This window comes from Penicillium alfredii, assembly GCF_028826965.1.
Source record: "Penicillium alfredii strain IBT 34128 chromosome Unknown utg000009l_segment0_segment0, whole genome shotgun sequence".
Classification (NCBI taxonomy): domain Eukaryota; kingdom Fungi; phylum Ascomycota; class Eurotiomycetes; order Eurotiales; family Aspergillaceae; genus Penicillium; species Penicillium alfredii.
The window spans coordinates 562566-578455 of NW_026622706.1; the positions used below are offsets into that span (position 1 = coordinate 562566).

General features: G+C 52.7%; 5 protein-coding genes across 5 annotated transcripts; all 5 read left to right on the forward strand.

Annotated features, from left to right (window-relative positions):
* Window positions 1–82: 82 nt before the first annotated feature.
* On the forward strand, window positions 83–1993 carry NUU61_006129 (Zn(II)2Cys6 transcription factor; the record flags this gene model as incomplete). The annotated part of the gene is made up of 2 exons (XM_056656657.1): window positions 83–817; window positions 947–1993. The coding sequence occupies 2 exons, from the start codon at window positions 83–85 to the stop codon at window positions 1991–1993; spliced, it is 1782 nt and encodes a 593-aa protein (XP_056509457.1).
* Window positions 1994–3226: 1233 nt separating this feature from the next.
* NUU61_006130 (uncharacterized protein) lies at window positions 3227–4195 on the forward strand (the record flags this gene model as incomplete). The annotated part of the gene is made up of 1 exon (XM_056656658.1): window positions 3227–4195. The coding sequence occupies one exon, from the start codon at window positions 3227–3229 to the stop codon at window positions 4193–4195; it is 969 nt and encodes a 322-aa protein (XP_056509458.1).
* Window positions 4196–5652: 1457 nt separating this feature from the next.
* NUU61_006131 (uncharacterized protein) lies at window positions 5653–7599 on the forward strand (the record flags this gene model as incomplete). Its single annotated transcript, XM_056656659.1, has 3 exons — window positions 5653–5684; window positions 5738–5945; window positions 6010–7599. 3 exons carry the CDS (start codon window positions 5653–5655, stop codon window positions 7597–7599), a joined length of 1830 nt encoding a protein of 609 aa, XP_056509459.1.
* Window positions 7600–8065: 466 nt separating this feature from the next.
* Window positions 8066–10931, forward strand: NUU61_006132 (uncharacterized protein; the record flags this gene model as incomplete). The annotated part of the gene is made up of 6 exons (XM_056656660.1): window positions 8066–8309; window positions 8433–9367; window positions 9418–10161; window positions 10224–10290; window positions 10358–10507; window positions 10564–10931. 6 exons carry the CDS (start codon window positions 8066–8068, stop codon window positions 10929–10931), a joined length of 2508 nt encoding a protein of 835 aa, XP_056509460.1.
* Window positions 10932–11859: 928 nt separating this feature from the next.
* Window positions 11860–15036, forward strand: NUU61_006133 (karyopherin beta; the record flags this gene model as incomplete). The annotated part of the gene is made up of 10 exons (XM_056656661.1): window positions 11860–11899; window positions 12028–12086; window positions 12177–12983; window positions 13057–13230; window positions 13272–13681; window positions 13739–13955; window positions 14011–14343; window positions 14402–14639; window positions 14694–14802; window positions 14856–15036. 10 exons carry the CDS (start codon window positions 11860–11862, stop codon window positions 15034–15036), a joined length of 2568 nt encoding a protein of 855 aa, XP_056509461.1.
* Between the last annotated feature and the right edge of the window lie 854 nt (window positions 15037–15890).

Sequence of the window (15890 nt, forward strand, 5' to 3'; positions counted from 1 at the left end):
AGCCCCCAACTGATTGGGAATATCATCCCCATCTTTTCCCGAGTTCCCTCTCACCAAGTTACAAAGGGTACTCTATTCTCCCATGGTATACTGCGGGAAGCCAAGCAAGGGCTGCGGTCAATGCAGGTCCCGCAAAGTTCGATGCGATCAAGCCCGACCGGCCTGTTCGCAATGCGTCCGGGCTAAACGAGAATGCCCAGGCTACCGTGACCCCCTGTCGCTCATGTTCCGGGACGAGAGCAAGTCAGTGGAACGAAAGGCCGGCAATACCTCTCGTACTTCTACTACTGCGGCAACTTCGTCTCAAAGTTCATCTTCTAGATCAAATTCGAGATCAAACCAGTTGCAGCTCTCTCGCACAGCATCCCCAGAAGGGAATTCTGTGCGACCTGAGCCCGCATCCGAGAATCCCCACTTTGATTTCAACTCAGACCCACAACACCAGCATCTTATGCGTCAACTATGGAAACGGCCACTGGAGATGCAGCCACCAACAGACCTAGAGGCCCACAAGCATGAGGCACTATGCTATTTCCTGAACTCTAATGGGTCGCCCGGCACGTTTTGGTTGACAAGCCTCGTGTCCGACTTTTTGCACCAGACCGGGGGTCCTGCAAGTGCGAGAGCCATGCGAGCGAGTGTGACCGCGACCGCCGTGGCTATGCTCTCCCGCGTCAAAGACATGGCCCCGCTGAAAGCAATGGCGCGCAAAGAGTATGGGTCCGCATTAAGGTTGATTAACGAGGCCCTTTCCGATGTCAAAGAAGCAAAGACCAACCAGGTTCTGGGCTCCGTAGTACTTATGGCCATTTATGAGGTAAGCCACAATACCTCGGCGTATTTCTATGGTATGGAAGAAATATATATATATATATATATATATATATACTAATTACGTTAGATTGTCACTTCGAGGCCTCCTCACACTATATACATGTGGACTCAGCATATCCGCGGTGCCACAGCTCTACTCGACCTTCGTGGCCCCGAACAACTGGAAACCGAAGCCGGCCTTCGTCTCTTTTTACATCTACGACATCAAACTGTAAGCAGTGGTCAAAAATTCGCCCCCTATATTCAAGTTCATGCTAACTTCTCCCAGATCATCGCCTGTATCCAAGGAGCTACGCGATTACCCGATTCCCTCCTCGAGTGCAGCAAGGTTCCAATGTTCCTGGAACCCAGAGCAGCTTATGGCAACCGACTCATCATCACTATTGGGAAGCTGGCGAATCTCCGGGCTGATATCCGCTACCGAGTATTTAAGAATAATCCCGAGATCCTTTCGGCTGCCTCGGCCATCGAGGCCGAGCTGATCGCCTGGATGACCGCTCTGACGCCCGAATTTAATTATACCGTTCGCACTCGATCTCCCTTCGACTTCGCCTTCCAGCACCAGTGTCGTGGAATGAGCCCATACGACGACCAGTATTCCGTCTATCCGGATCTTTTCGTCTGCAACACATGGAACCAGTACCGCAGTGCGCGCATCATCGTCAGCGATATCATTCTCTCGCATAGCCCACAATTCTCGGACAATTCCTCCACAAGCGTATTATCCGACGAGCTTAGTCTTCACCGTGAGAGCCTACGGTCCACCATCCGACGGCTCGCGGTAGATATCTGCCGCAGTGTGCCATTCCATCTCGATGCGCACCAGGAAGATGTACCGACCTATCACCCGAAACCGCAGAGCTACCTCGGCGGTCTCATGCTGCTATGGCCCCTGTTTCTGGCCGGCGTGGCGGAGGGCCCGAATCATTACCTGCGCCGGTGGGTTATGCAATGTCTGCACATGATTGGCCACACGATGGGTATCGACCAGGCTTTGGCCCTGGTGGAGGTCGTGGATGCTAATCCAGGCATGTTGAAGGACACCATCGATGAAAGCGCAGTCGTTGATGTGTCTAACTCGCCCGAGGAAGAGTTTGATCCCTACTCTATGCTTCCCGGGAACACCCCTACACCTATGTCCCCCTCTCCTGGTGTGTAGGTTCCGGACCCGAAGCAAATAATTCTCTTTTCCAGCATGGAAGGAACATCGCGTTGCGCCTATCAACGTTTACTATCACGACTTTCCGGCGTTGGAGAACTAGTGTGTCTATATCTTTGTACAGTTGTATGGTATTTTGTCTGTACCTAGGAATTTGCATATAGTTACTTTCACTTCTGGCCTAAGATCTGGGGTCTGTGGGTATCTATAATATAAGAATATGTAACCGCAGCGAAACAATTGCCCATTCGGAGCTTCTTAGCGCTGACCTTGGTTCAGCTCATTAGTATAGTAAAGAATAACAAAGCTCATAAACACCAATCGAAAGTGATCATAAGGAATGAAAGACCAGGGGAGAATAAAGAAGACTAATGAGGTAAATAAAATAAGGAGAGGAATAGAGATCTATAAGTAATTAGAAAAAAGGATTAGAAAATATAGAGATAAAAATCATTAGCGACGTAATAGTTGTAGTAGTAGACGTAGTTGTCAAATAGCTATCTATATATGAAATCAATAATAAAATCTCTCAAATGAGATAAAATTTAGTTTTTGTTTTCTCCATCTCCTAAAGCCGCCTCAGCAAAGCGAGGTCAGCGACTTGTACGCACTACAATTAATTATGATAAGCCTTTGGTGGATGCAATATATACGAGCCCAAGTAGATCTCGCTCTGTTTCCGACATGTTCGCTGCGCCTTGGACACCGAGTGATCCGATGTTTGGGGCTGTGTCGGCTCAGCCTTGCGGGGACATACGATCTTGTTCACAATGTGTGTTTTTACCTTTGGGAAATACGCACCTAATGGGCAAGCAAAGGAGGCCTAGTTGCTATCTCAGAGTGTATTAGTTCTCAGATATCCTTGCCGGTCAAAGGGACAGCCCTGGAGGACTGTAAGGCCATGCATGCGCCGTGATGCATTCAGATACACCCATGGATCTATTTACACGCGACTCGATTAAGATTAATTTGCAAGAAAACCCCTGATTCAATGACCGAGCCTGGTTGCATGCTGTCGGGCTTAACCATGTTATGAGGGTGAATGAGCCTCGCGTGTTTTGTGGAAGTTCTGCCCACAGCCTACTTGGTCGTATACTGCCCAAGCCTCGTCCTCTTTCACCTTAGGCTTTTAAACCCCTTGGAACCCCATGGCCTAAATCCCTGGGTCCCAAAATTTTCATATTGCACACTACGTATCCACGCATCATCTCAAGCCCATCAACTTAAGAAACCATGTCCATCCTCGGTCGACCAGTCCCCCCACCACTGTGGTCATCCTTCCCCAGCAGTCGGCTCAGCGGACACCAGCACCGCGAGTCCGCGCTTGCCATCACGCCCGACGCAAGCATCATGGGAAACGAACAATCCCGAATATGCCGACACAGCAGCCTCCTGTCGCGGTTCCGACCAGGGTCCAAGCGAGCCCGGTGGCAGCCACCGGCCTACGAATCGCGGGACTGGAAAGTGCCACAGACAACCAAGACCTCAATGGGCGACAGCGACTCGCGCTATGCCTTCCTGCGCGACTTCGACACAATCTTCCTGGTCGACGACAGCTCGAGCATGAGCGGGCCGCGCTGGCACGAAGCTGAGGAAGCCATCTCGGCCATCACGCCCATCTGCACGCAGTACGACGCCGACGGCATCGATCTCTACTTCCTCAACCACCGCCGCGCCTCGCACTCCGACCCCACCGGCGCCTACCGCAACATCACCACCGCCGACGACGTCCAGGAGATCTTCAGCGGCGTGCGTCCGCGCGGGGCTACGCCTGTCGGCAAGCGCCTGCTCGAGATCCTGGCGCCGTACCTGCGCCAGCTGGAGCGCGTACAGGCCGGTGACGAGTTGGCTGGAGCTGTTAAGCCTGTCAATATTATTGCTATCACCGACGGCGAGTTCACGGACGATGCTGAGAGTGTGATTGTCCAGGTGGCTCGCACGCTCGATCACCCGCGCTGTAATGCGCTGCCCTGGCAGGTTGGTATTCAGTTCTTTCAGATCGGGGCCGATGAGCATGTTCGTCGCTACCTCGAGGAGCTGGATGATGATCTCGGGACCCGCTGTCGCGATGAGCGCCTGCGTGATATCGTCGATACTGTGCCCTGGAAGGGACGCCGTGGCCAGGTGCTTGATGCTGATGGCATTCTCAAGTGTGTGTTGGGTGCAGTCAATAAGAAACTTGATCGGCGGCAGGTATCTTGAATTTTGTTTGCATCTGGTTTCCAACGGGTTGATCGGGTCAATCGGAGTTAGTCATGGGCTGTTTGCCTCGGTTGAGATATCCCCGGTGTTGGGTGTTTACTTCATGGTCAGCTTGATCTTGGAGGGGTTGTTTTTAAATTTCTCTTTGGGGTTGAATTATGATTTGATTATTTATTATTATTTATATTTTCTACGTCTTGGCAGATCACGAAACGTATCACCTGCAAGCGCCGCAGCAATTTTAGGAGCCGCCCGAGTGGATCTGGGACTCCACGCCACGGAGAATAACCCCTGCAGATGGCTTGCAGAAACTCTGTGGCGTAGCAAACAGCCCCATGAGCTTCAGTACCCGATATTGACCTGTCCAGTCAGATAGCGTAGGAGCTATGGAACTATGCGGCTGCCTAAACCCTCAGGCAATCATCAGGTACGCGGGTGTACCTTGCATGGTCGAAGCGAACCATGGTACGCGTGCACGCCACCGGGATATGGCCATCCGCTGTTCTCCCCCTTTTCTTCCTGACTTATTTCGTGAACTTCCTCTGATCTGGCTTGTCCTGGTGAATTGGTGATTTGATTTATTGGCTCGGATTCTCAACTGTGGCTGACGCCATAGCTTATCGACTATTGAACTCCACTCGATGGCATCACTAATTCCCTGATCGGCAGCCAGAGAGAGTCATCACAATCCCCGCAGTGCCGATCACATCGCCAAAAATCTCTCTTGCCTTCCCCTTCTTCTTTCTCTCTCATATTTTCTTCTGCTGCTCTACCATCCCACGACCCATACCGACATACCCTCGATCAAATTGAACCTACGCTTTCATTTTCTCTGATTACCTCTCCGTTCCTGCGTCTGATATCCCCCCCCCCCCAGTTCGAAGCGCTGGGATCCAGGAACACCCGCCAATCCGTTTACTCGGCGCTTCCGCCTCACTCCCTCCCATTGGCCACGCTTGTCGCAACATCCCCTGCGCAGTACCTGAGAATCCTGAAGCAGCCGCGTCAAACTGCTTTGTTTTGTGGCCTGTTTCATAGCCAGGCCATGGCATTGTTGTGACAATCCTGCGGCCGGGCCCCGATTCCTTTGAAACGGCTTCGACGGTTATTCTTAGCCCTGTCACTCGATTCCGAAACAGGCACCGCGAGCTTGGTGCTGTAATTATAGAAACATCCCTGTCTCTGTGTCCAGGCTGGTCGCTGGGCAAGCTCGACTGGTGTTGTCTTATATTCGGCGCTCTTTGGATTTTCTTTCTTTCTCTTTTGTTGAACACTCTCTTTGTACTATATTGTTTTCATATCTGTTGTCATTCTTTTTTCCCTTTTCTTTTTCTGGGCTTCGTGGTTTTCTTTGGTTTTGCATTGCGTGGTATTTCTCTTGATCTCTGTTGTCTGCTCCTATCTCTCGTCCGGAACAGCGGCATCTCTCTTTTCTTCTCCTTGACTATTGCATTGCGATGATATCGACCACCCTCATGACTTTCTTGTTGTGAGTATCCCCCTTCGTCGGACCGGCACTGCCATCTGCTAACTCTGTCCCAGGATTACCGACCCCAATGTCCGATCGGTCAAGCTGCTCGGATCATGGGACAATTTCTCCAAGCCTTACGCCATGGAGCGAGACAAACGCGTTGGTGCTGGACACTGGAGAGGATGCCACACCTTCACCGACATCATTGGCGACGGCCCCAACGACAAATCTCAATGGCGGACAGGCGGTCTCAAGATGGGTGCCACGTACTGGTACTATGTCAGTATATCTCGACGATAGTCGACGCGCTAAAGGGGGTAGGGAATGCTAACCATCAACACAGTACTTGCTGGACGATGACCTGGAGCACTACAACGAGGCAGAGCCTGTCGTTACCAATTGTCCCCTTCTCCCAGGACAGCCGATGAATGTGCTCAACGTACCCATCATCTTACCTGACAGTCGCGTCCATGGCCGCTCCGGCAGTAATAGCTCCGCAAAATCCGATTACCGAACCATGAATCCCGAAGACAAATTCATGAACCCGCGAAAGCCGCCCAAGCCCAACCTGGCCCGTCTTCAAACATCCGCCCCTCTCCATCACCAGCCAAGTCCGGCGTTTCCCTCCAGTGCCTCTCCCAGCAGTGGTGGGGTTCACCGAAGTGTATCACAGCCCAACAGTGCCACTCGCAGAGCCCACAGCTCGAAAGACGCGCGTTCTGTGTCGCCCCCAAGATCGCGGGCGCTGCAGCCTGGCTTTCGGCCAACGGATGGGACGGATCCTAAGAAACAGCCCGATGCGGCGCCGCAAAATGTACCGAATCTGCCACCACAGCAGGATGTCCCGGATGATCGCCGCAACGTCCCTGGTATCAAGGTTAACGCTGGATACGCACAGCCTGTTGAAACCTCTACACCGGCTACCATTCAAAGTCGTCGCGCATTGAAAGCTGGTGCCGGGGATGTGGCGCCTGCGCGAGCATTGACTGTGCAAACACGCCCGGAGCGTCGCAAGCCTAGCATTTCCCGAGGCGCCGCAGCTGATGATACCCGTGCGAACCAAGATGGTGGAACGATCCCGATGAGCATACGGCATGAGGCAAATTTGAGCGATGCAACCACCCCGACGGGCATGGATACCAGTGAAAAGAGGCTTCCCACACTGCCCAACACGCCTTCCTCCGTGATGGACGAAGCGGTCCGCGAGATCGACGAGACCGACAAAGCCATGAACGCCGAGGTGTTGCGCAGCCATTTCTCGAGCCTGACTACTGTGGACGACTCCACAAACTCGTGCCTCGTGGGCGAGCAAAGCCGTTTCTCGGAATGGAGCACCGACACCGACACTGACTACAATTCTCCCGAGTCGATGGTGTCCACCTCGACCTTCAACCACGACCAGACTGAGTCGCCCGCCGTCGACGACAGCTGGAGGACCCCTGACCTGTCGTCGCAACCGACCGATCCAGCACCCAACACCGACCCCAATACACCCCATCTCACCCTGCACTCCAAACCGTCGTCTCCGAACTTGGCGTCCGGCGACATCCCTTCGTGGAACGAGTCGCTGCCCCAGCTCGCCGTTTCGCTGTCGTCATCCAATATTGACGCGTCCGGTCTCGGAATCGAAAACATGGACGAGGTGGAAAGCAACCCCAAGCGCCACGCGGCCCTATTCAACGCGCTTGAATCCATGGAGGCTTTGGCCCTGTCGCGGAATCACACCACTGGCTCTCCGATCATTCTCCCGGACGTGCAGAGAGAGTCAGGTGGTGAGAAGCGAGAAAGCGATGACCAGGAGAAAAAGCATCCCTCTGGGTCTCGTCCTAATGACAGCCCTGTCCACGGACAGGCGACCATGCAGGAGTTGATGGATGAGCTCAGTTACCTGAAGAACATGATCCAGGCTGAGATGGACGGTGCTCCCTTCTGATGGCAGACTGTCATCATTTTTCTTTTTGTTTTCCAATCTCCAGTGCTGGTCGCTGGGATTTGGGTGATGGTCGTCGCCCCTGTACAAGTACTTGATGTTAGGTAGATATATAGTAAGACATACGTGAGCATGAATTCAACTTTAGAAATATTTCAAGTCCAACGATACAATAATAATGGCAGTAATAATCCTCCAGTTTTAAAAACAAGCCCAATCATTCTAGTTCTCTCGAGAATTAGTAAACAAACCACTTTATCGTCATGACATCCATCATGGTCGATGGGGTGAGGCAGACGCCGCACCACACCAAAACACCCACGCGCCAAGAATTCCTGCATCCACCACGCATCGCGATCAACAAGTCGAATCTCGCCAACCATAAAAGAAGTGCCCTCCGTCCACCAATCTCTAAAACCAAGGATGGGCTGAATCAGCTCATCCACTCAAAGAGAGACTACACTTCGCCATGGCGGAAGACGGCCCGCAGCTCACGCCCGTGGGGGAGAAGTCCCTGCCGGCAAAATGCAAGACCAGCACCATGGCGTATTGTCCCACGATGGACTTGATTGCGCTGGCTACCGAGGATGATGAGCTTCGTGTCTTCAGATTGAATGGGCAGCGGGTGTTTGGGGGCTCGTTTAAAGGTGATCCCTACCTCGGCGAGGATGAGGAGGACGGCGAGATTCGCGGGCTGATCTGGAAGGGAAATGGTGAGTGTTTTTGCCCCCCTCGTTTATTTCAATTTACTGTAAATATTTTGGATACTTTTGTTTTTTTCTTCATTTTAATCCCCGTGCTGTGTTGTGGTCTCGTTCACGCTGACTTTTTGCCAGGCCGACTCCTTGCCGTCGCTTGTGGTGATGGCTCGGTCCGCATTATCAGCTCGTACAGTGGAAAGACAGTCCACCACTACCCCGCGTACCAGCTACAGTGCGAAGAAGCCTCGAGCCCAGCTGAACGGCCCATGCCCAAGGCAACCTGTCTGGGGTGGGGTGTCAATTTCACCGACAGCAAAGCGGCGCAAAAGCACCTGCGCGATGCGGCCGGCCAGCTCTCCGTCGACGATCTGTTGACACCGGGGATACAGCCGTCCAAAGTGGCTGCTTTTCTCAAGGCCGACTTGCCGAGGGAGCTTGCCTTGCTGGACATCGAAAGCTCACTGCCCAAGCTGAGTACTCTGCCTGCGACAGGAGGCGAAGATGACCTGTTTAGCTCCCGGACCTCCATTGATGCTATCTTCCATTCATCGGTGAAAGACACGAGCGACTCGGTGGATGTGCTCTTTGTCGGATTCGATGATGGCAATGTCCACCTGCGTATCTTTGACTGTTTCGAGATAGGCTCGTTCCCCGTCGGCGACGCTGCCGGCCACGCTGGATCGTACCAGATTCTCCGCCACGCTTCACATCCTTTGAGCTCCACTCATGCCATGTTGGCAACATCCTCTTTGGATCAAGGCCCATCGCCGCTCAACTTGGTCACTCTGGATTTGCGCTTTATCACCAAGTCAGGCAGATACCTGTCTCTGCTGGCGTCGAAGACTACCCAACTTCAGAACTTGCTCCGGTATATTGGCCAGGTGCAGCGGCAGATTGAGCTCGAATGGAAGAATGCACAGGAGCTTCCGGCTCGCTTTTTGCGCAGTGTCAGTGAAGACCTGCAAGAGAAATGCCAGTGCGATTTCATTACTGCGATCTATCACTTGGTGGTTACGGGTCACTGTTTCGAGCCGATGAAAGAATTTCTTGTGGATATTGTCGGGGAAAGAGTATGTTATTTACAGGTTCTACTGCGGTCGGTTGCTAACGAGCTGCACAGGGATACAAAAGATGGGATAAAGCAGTCGCGGGCGGCTACGAAAGCATTCGCCGATTAACCCACGAGTGCCTTCTTCCGGCCCTCGAGCGGAGTCAAGTGCTCCTTAGTCGACTGGTGGGACTATCCAAATTCCACAAGCTCAGTGGTGTTCTCGGGCTGGACACGCCAAAGCTAAATGCCATCGTCGAGACACTGGATTGCCTTCAGCTTCTCTCCCACCGGATTCTTAGCCACGCTAATCAGGAGCTGGAGCAATTCTGCGCTTTCTCCCGATGGTTGTACCACGAAATCCATGTTCTCAACAGCGAACCTCTGTCCCAATCCCTCGAAGAACTACTGGAGAAGAGGAACTTGTTTGACATTCCTCCCACCGTCAAGTATATCACCGGGGCATTGACCAAAAGCGCATTACGCAGCTCTATCCGCCAACTCCCTATGATCGGCGTGGCTCCGCCTCCCCCATCTGCCACCGATAAGTGGCTTCCCGATGGCCATGACCAGTCCTTCTACGACACCTTCAAGTCCCTCTTGCAGCAGCAGCGGCAGGCCCAGATTGAAGGCGGGGATGGCACTTCAGTGGATGCACCAAAGCTCCATGATCTGACGAAGAGATTGGGAGTCCAGTTCGACAAGGTCTTTGGTGAGATTGCGTTGACGCAGCGCAGGGGTATCCTCCATCGGTCTCCCCTGACGCTTCACTCGGACTGTGATCCCAGTCTTGTGGATCTTATGGTTTGCTATGAGGTGAGAGTGAGATTGCCTGTGCAGGGATTGCTTATCGAAACATTGACTGACATGTTCTCAAGGATGCTGAGGAGGGACAGCCGTGCTCCCTATATGTTGTTACTAGGTCGACCACTGATAAATATCTGGGTTTGTGATCCTCTTGTTCTTCTAATACCGGGGGGGGGGGGGCGAAAATGTTGACATTTCATCCCAGTCTACATCTACCGCGTGACCCTGGAATCTATCAACGGCGTTAGTTCGACACACAGCACCTCTCTTGCGGTCCTCAGCCTCCAGCAAGGCGAAGTCCGCCAAGTACAATTTGTTGATGACAACACGCTGGTGATTCTCTGGACTAACAAGGGTAAGTATCGGGGTTCTTCTTATTGCACTCTTGAGTCATATTAACCAGCTGAACAGCAGGATTCTCCTGCCTACTCAACTTCCCCTTCCAACCAGCAACTGCTCAAAATCAACCCAAGTATACCGATCCACCACCCCTGGTGCTTGATTACGTGGAAATCGATAGCAATCCATCCTCTCCCAAGCCCGCGGTACCAGCGACAACCCTTGATCTCTCGTCGGAGTCACATGCAAGCGCACTAAGGCATGTGTTTGCTTCATCAGGAACGAAGGCAAGACCAGTCCACCTGGATGTGAATGGACGGAAGGGCCGCCGGGCAGTGTGTGTCTTGTATGGAGATGCGATGCGGTACGATGTCCTGGACCTGGACGCGGCGATCGACGTGGACGAGGAGCCGGAGATGGTCACAGGGAATGAGGATTAACATTGAATGGGTTAATCTACATCCGAAGGAGAATCCCTAGGAATCTAGCACTGGAGCTGGAATTAACCGGGGCTGTCTTAGATGTCAATCTCGGGGTATGGGCATCTTGTGTCACCGGTGATTCCTTTTTTTTGTCTGTATTTTCCTGACTATGACGAAGCACGGGTTTCTCCAACTTTCTCCAAGGCGTTTGTTCTCTTTGTACGAGAGAATTTCTCTCTTATACAAATGGGATGGGTGCTGGGGCCACCGGCTGCTCCGTGGGTTCCTTCAACCAGCAAAACCAAAACAAGCAAAACGGAATGGAGGGGCAACTCCCCCCCCCTCCACTGCACTGTGGAATTTGTAGACACCGCTGCCTCAAGGTATTATCTCCAGGGAATAACTATCTCGAAGTGCATATATATAATAGTACTATGGACATCTCAGCATCCTCAGTAAATCTCGACGTCAACTACGTCGTCACAGCCCCGTGGCCTGAGGCTGCCATCATGACTAACAGCCAATCACCGCAACCTTGCCTGCGGCGTCGACTCCCTCTGTTTTATCTCTTCCACACATTTCTGATCCCTCTGAAACCCATTTTCTCTCTGGAGCCTTCTTTTCTTTGTTTCCCCCAGTCGCTTTTCTCCGGGCGTGCACTCAAGGCACCTTTTCCTCTGTGCGAAAGACCTGGTGCATGCCTCGTCAGGTCCACAAAAACAAGGCCCTTCCCACTCTTCCACTCCAGGGATTACCACCACGTCCACTTTAGTGGTCCGTGATTCGTGTGTTTTCAATACTTTGATTGACTTGGACCACACGAGAGGACTTTTAGTCGTTGCCTTTTCGTGACCTTCTTTCCTTTTCTTTCTTTTTCCCCTTCTCTTTCCCCTTCCCTTTTCCCCCACATCTCTTCTCGACCACCCTTGCCTTCTGTGCAGCCACTATGGATGCTCGTCAGGTGTTGCAGAGCACCCTCGCACCAGGTAAGCTTGGATTTAGTTTTGTTGTTGATCCCAGGTGATGGTCGCACGGACTACATCACCCTGAGAAGGAAGACGATGAAAGAAAAATTAAGTGACAGCCCCTCGCTGACCGTCTTTTCTACTCCCAGATGCGGCGGAACGTACCAATGCCGAGCAGCAACTCGCCCACGCCGCGGAGGTCGACTTCGTATGTTTATCCCCTGCGATTTTGTGTTATATTCTGCTCCGTGGTGGCTTCGAATACTTGTGCTAATGACCCTTCGCTGTATTTCGATAGGCCGGATATCTCGTCACCCTTGGCCAGGAGCTGGCCAACGAGACCAGCCCCGCCCAGGCCCGTGTTGCTGCTGGTATCGCCTTGAAGAACGCCTTTACTTTCCGAGACCAGGCCAAGCTGCGGGAGGTGCAGCTTCGATGGGTTCAGCAGATCAACACCGAGACCAAGGCGCAGGTTAAGGAGCTTGCGCTCAAAACCTTGCATTCGCCCGACACCCGAGCTGGGAATGCCGCCGCGACCCTCATCGTTTCGATTGCTGCGATCGAGCTGCCGCGCAATGAGTGGCCTGACTTGATGGGCATTCTCGTCCAAAATGTGGCGAGCGGCTCCGACGCCCTGAAGCAGTCCTCTTTGACCACCATCGGTTTCATTTGCGAGTCGCAAGATCCAGACCTCCGCCAGAGCTTGGCCGCGCATTCCAACGCTATCCTGACCGCGGTCGTGCAGGGTGCCCGACGCGAGGAGCAGAACATGAACGTCCGTAACGCTGCCATTGCCGCGCTTAGTGATGCCGTCGATTTCGTGCGCTCCAACATGGATAACGAGGGAGAGCGGAATTACATTATGCAGGTGGTCTGCGAGGCGACTCAGGCCGAGGATATCAGCGTGCAAGCTGGCGCGTTCGGCTGTTTGAACCGTATCATGGGTGCCTACTATGAGAAGATGCGCTTCTACATGGAGAAGGCCCTGTTTGGCCTGAGCATCATGGGTATGAAGAGCGAGGAAGAGGAAGTCGCAAAGTTGGCTATCGAGTTCTGGTGCACCGTTTGCGAAGAGGAGATTGCCATCGAAGATGACAACGCTGAGGTAAGTGACATGGAGATTCAAAGTGGCTCTTAATGTAGCAAACCCACTAAATCTGCTGTCTTTTGGTATCTAGGCCCAACAGGAGGGTATTGAGCTTCGTCCGTTCTTCGGTTTCGCCCGCGTGGCTACCCGAGAGGTCGTCCCGGTTTTGCTCCAGGCAATGTGCCGACAAGATGAGGACGCTGGTGATGATGAGTACAACGTCTCTCGTGCTTCCTACCAAGCGCTGCAGCTCTACGCCCAGTGCGTACAGGGTGATGTAATCCCCCCGTCGTGGCATTCGTTGAGGAGAACATTCGCAACGCGGACTGGCGCCATCGGGATGCTGCTGTTGCTGCCTTTGGTGCTATCATGGATGGCCCTGAGCCTCGTGTGCTGGAGCCTTTGATCAAGCAGGCGTTGTCGGTGCTTCTTGGTATGATGGAAGACTCTTCCGTCCAGGTCCGAGACTCTACTGCCTATGCCCTGGGTCGCGTATGTGATTGCTGCCCCGAGGTTCTGGACCCCGATGTGCACCTGCACCCGCTTATTTCCTGCCTCTTCAACGGCCTCGCGAGTACCCCCAAGATTGCCAGCTCTTGCTGCTGGGCTCTTATGAATGTTGCAGATCGGTTCGCCGGCGATGCTGGCTCGCAGACCAACCCTCTGTCGAGGCACTTTGAGGACAGCGTGAAGTCGCTTCTTCAGGTCACTGAGAGGTATGTTTCCTGTAAATATAATTTACATAAGTTTTCTGGCTCTAACCCTTTGAACAGACAGGATGCCGACAACCAGCTCCGCACTGCGGGATACGAGGTCCTCAACTCCTTTGTCCTCAACTCTGCCAATGATAGCCTGCCCATGATTGCGACGCTCTCGGATGTGATTATCCAGCGTCTCGAGCACACGATTCCTATGCAGCAACAGGTTGTCAGCGCGGAGGACCGTATCCTTTTGGAGGAGATGCAAACTAGTCTGATCAGTGTGGTTCTGGTAGGTTGATCCATATGGTTGTTGTTGAGACACGAAGCTAACTAGACTTCCACAGGCTATCGTCCAGCGTTTCGAGGCTGAGATCAAGCCGCAGGCCGACCGTATCATGAGCGTTCTGCTCCAGGTTCTGTCGACCGTCGGTGCCAAGTCTAGCGTGCCCGACGTGGTTTTCGCCACCATCGGTGCTATTGCCAACGCTCTTGATGAGGATTTCATTAAGTACATGGATTCATTCACCCCCTTCCTCTACAATGCATTGGGCAACCAGGACGAGCCTGGTCTCTGCTCCATGGCCATTGGCTTGGTTAGCGATATCTCGCGTGCCTTGAACGAGAAGGTCCAGCCGTACTGTGATACCTTCATGAACCTCCTGCTTAGCACCCTCCGGGTAAGATCACCGTTTTGATGACGCTGGCGAAAATCTCGTGTGCTAACTCTCCCGGAAGACTTCCTCGAACCAACTCAAGCCGGCTATTCTGGAGACCTTTGGTGACATCGCCCAGGCGATTGGAACTAATTTCGACACTTACCTGTCTACTGTTGGCACGGTCCTCCAGCAGGCCTCTGTTGTGACCACCAGTTCTGACCTTCCGTATGACATGGTGGATTACATTGTTTCTCTCCGTGAAGGTATCATGGATGCCTGGGGTGGTATCCTCCTCACTTACAAGGGCAAGCCTCAGAGTAAGTTACCGCCTGGTTGCATTCTACGCCTATGGTTTGCTAATGGGATTGCAGTTGTTCAACTCCAGCCGTTCGTTGAGTCTATCTTCCAGCTTTTGCACAACATTTCCCAGGAGGGCAATCGTAGCGAGGGCCTTATGCGCTCCTCGATGGGTGTTATTGGGTATGTTCTGGCACACATTTTAGACTTGTGAATCACCATGCTAATTTCCACAGTGACCTTGCCGATGCCTTCCCCAACGGCGAACTTGCTGCATACTTCCGCAATGAATGGGTCACCAGCCTGATTCGAGAGACTCGCACGACCAGACAGTACAGCCCGCGCACAATTGAAACTGCTCGCTGGACCCGTGAACAGGTGAAGCGCCAGGTCAACCTAAGCACTGCCATGGCATAAATTCCCCGATTACTGTAATGCCATTGATAACACGGCTGCCATGGTCCGCCTTCTTTTCAGCGACACCCCGCTTGTCTCTCTGAGAAGGACTGGCAGTGGTGCGAAAAGGCCAGGAACTCCCTGCGAGCAACGGTTTTGACTGGACTGTGCGGTGACCAGGAGTTCTTACGTCAACTCGGTGTCGTGAAGGTAAGTGGAGAACCTGTCTGCATTGCCGCTGGCGGGCCTGTTTCTCTGTCTTGTCAGCCAAATTCCTCCTTCCCTTTTCATCCCCAGCCCTGGAGAATTCCCTGATCTTCAAACGTTTGGCCTCAGCCTCCATTAACCCCTTACCCTTTGTTGGCCCTCGCTACCCCCAATCTTACCCCCCTGATGACCACCCCCTGAATGAAAGCCAGTTCCCCTTCCCCTCGTGGCCTTGTTACAACCCTTTTCCCTTCCACTTCCTGAATTTCCTACGTCGTTTTTAATTAGACAAGACCCTCCCCCTCCCCCTCCCCCTCCCCCTCCCCGTCCCCTTCGCATCCTATAGCATTCATGTAGCCCCAAGCATTCATGTACCCCCTTATGTATCCCCAACTCATGTATCCCCTGATCTTGTATCCCCCTTGAACCGTGTCTCCCCTGAAAAAGAGTCATTGTCATGAAAAAAAAAAAGCTGTCCTGAGTTATCCTTTTTCCATCGTATATTCCGCTCTCCCAAATACCCCTAAGCCACCCCATTTGGAATGCCCTGTATAGGAGGCTATACGTGACGATATTCCATTTCTATGTAACTTTTTATTATTCTACAAGATATTTGAGCGAAGGTTATGAATATAAAATGCAATTAAAAACCATCAACATTTCGTTCG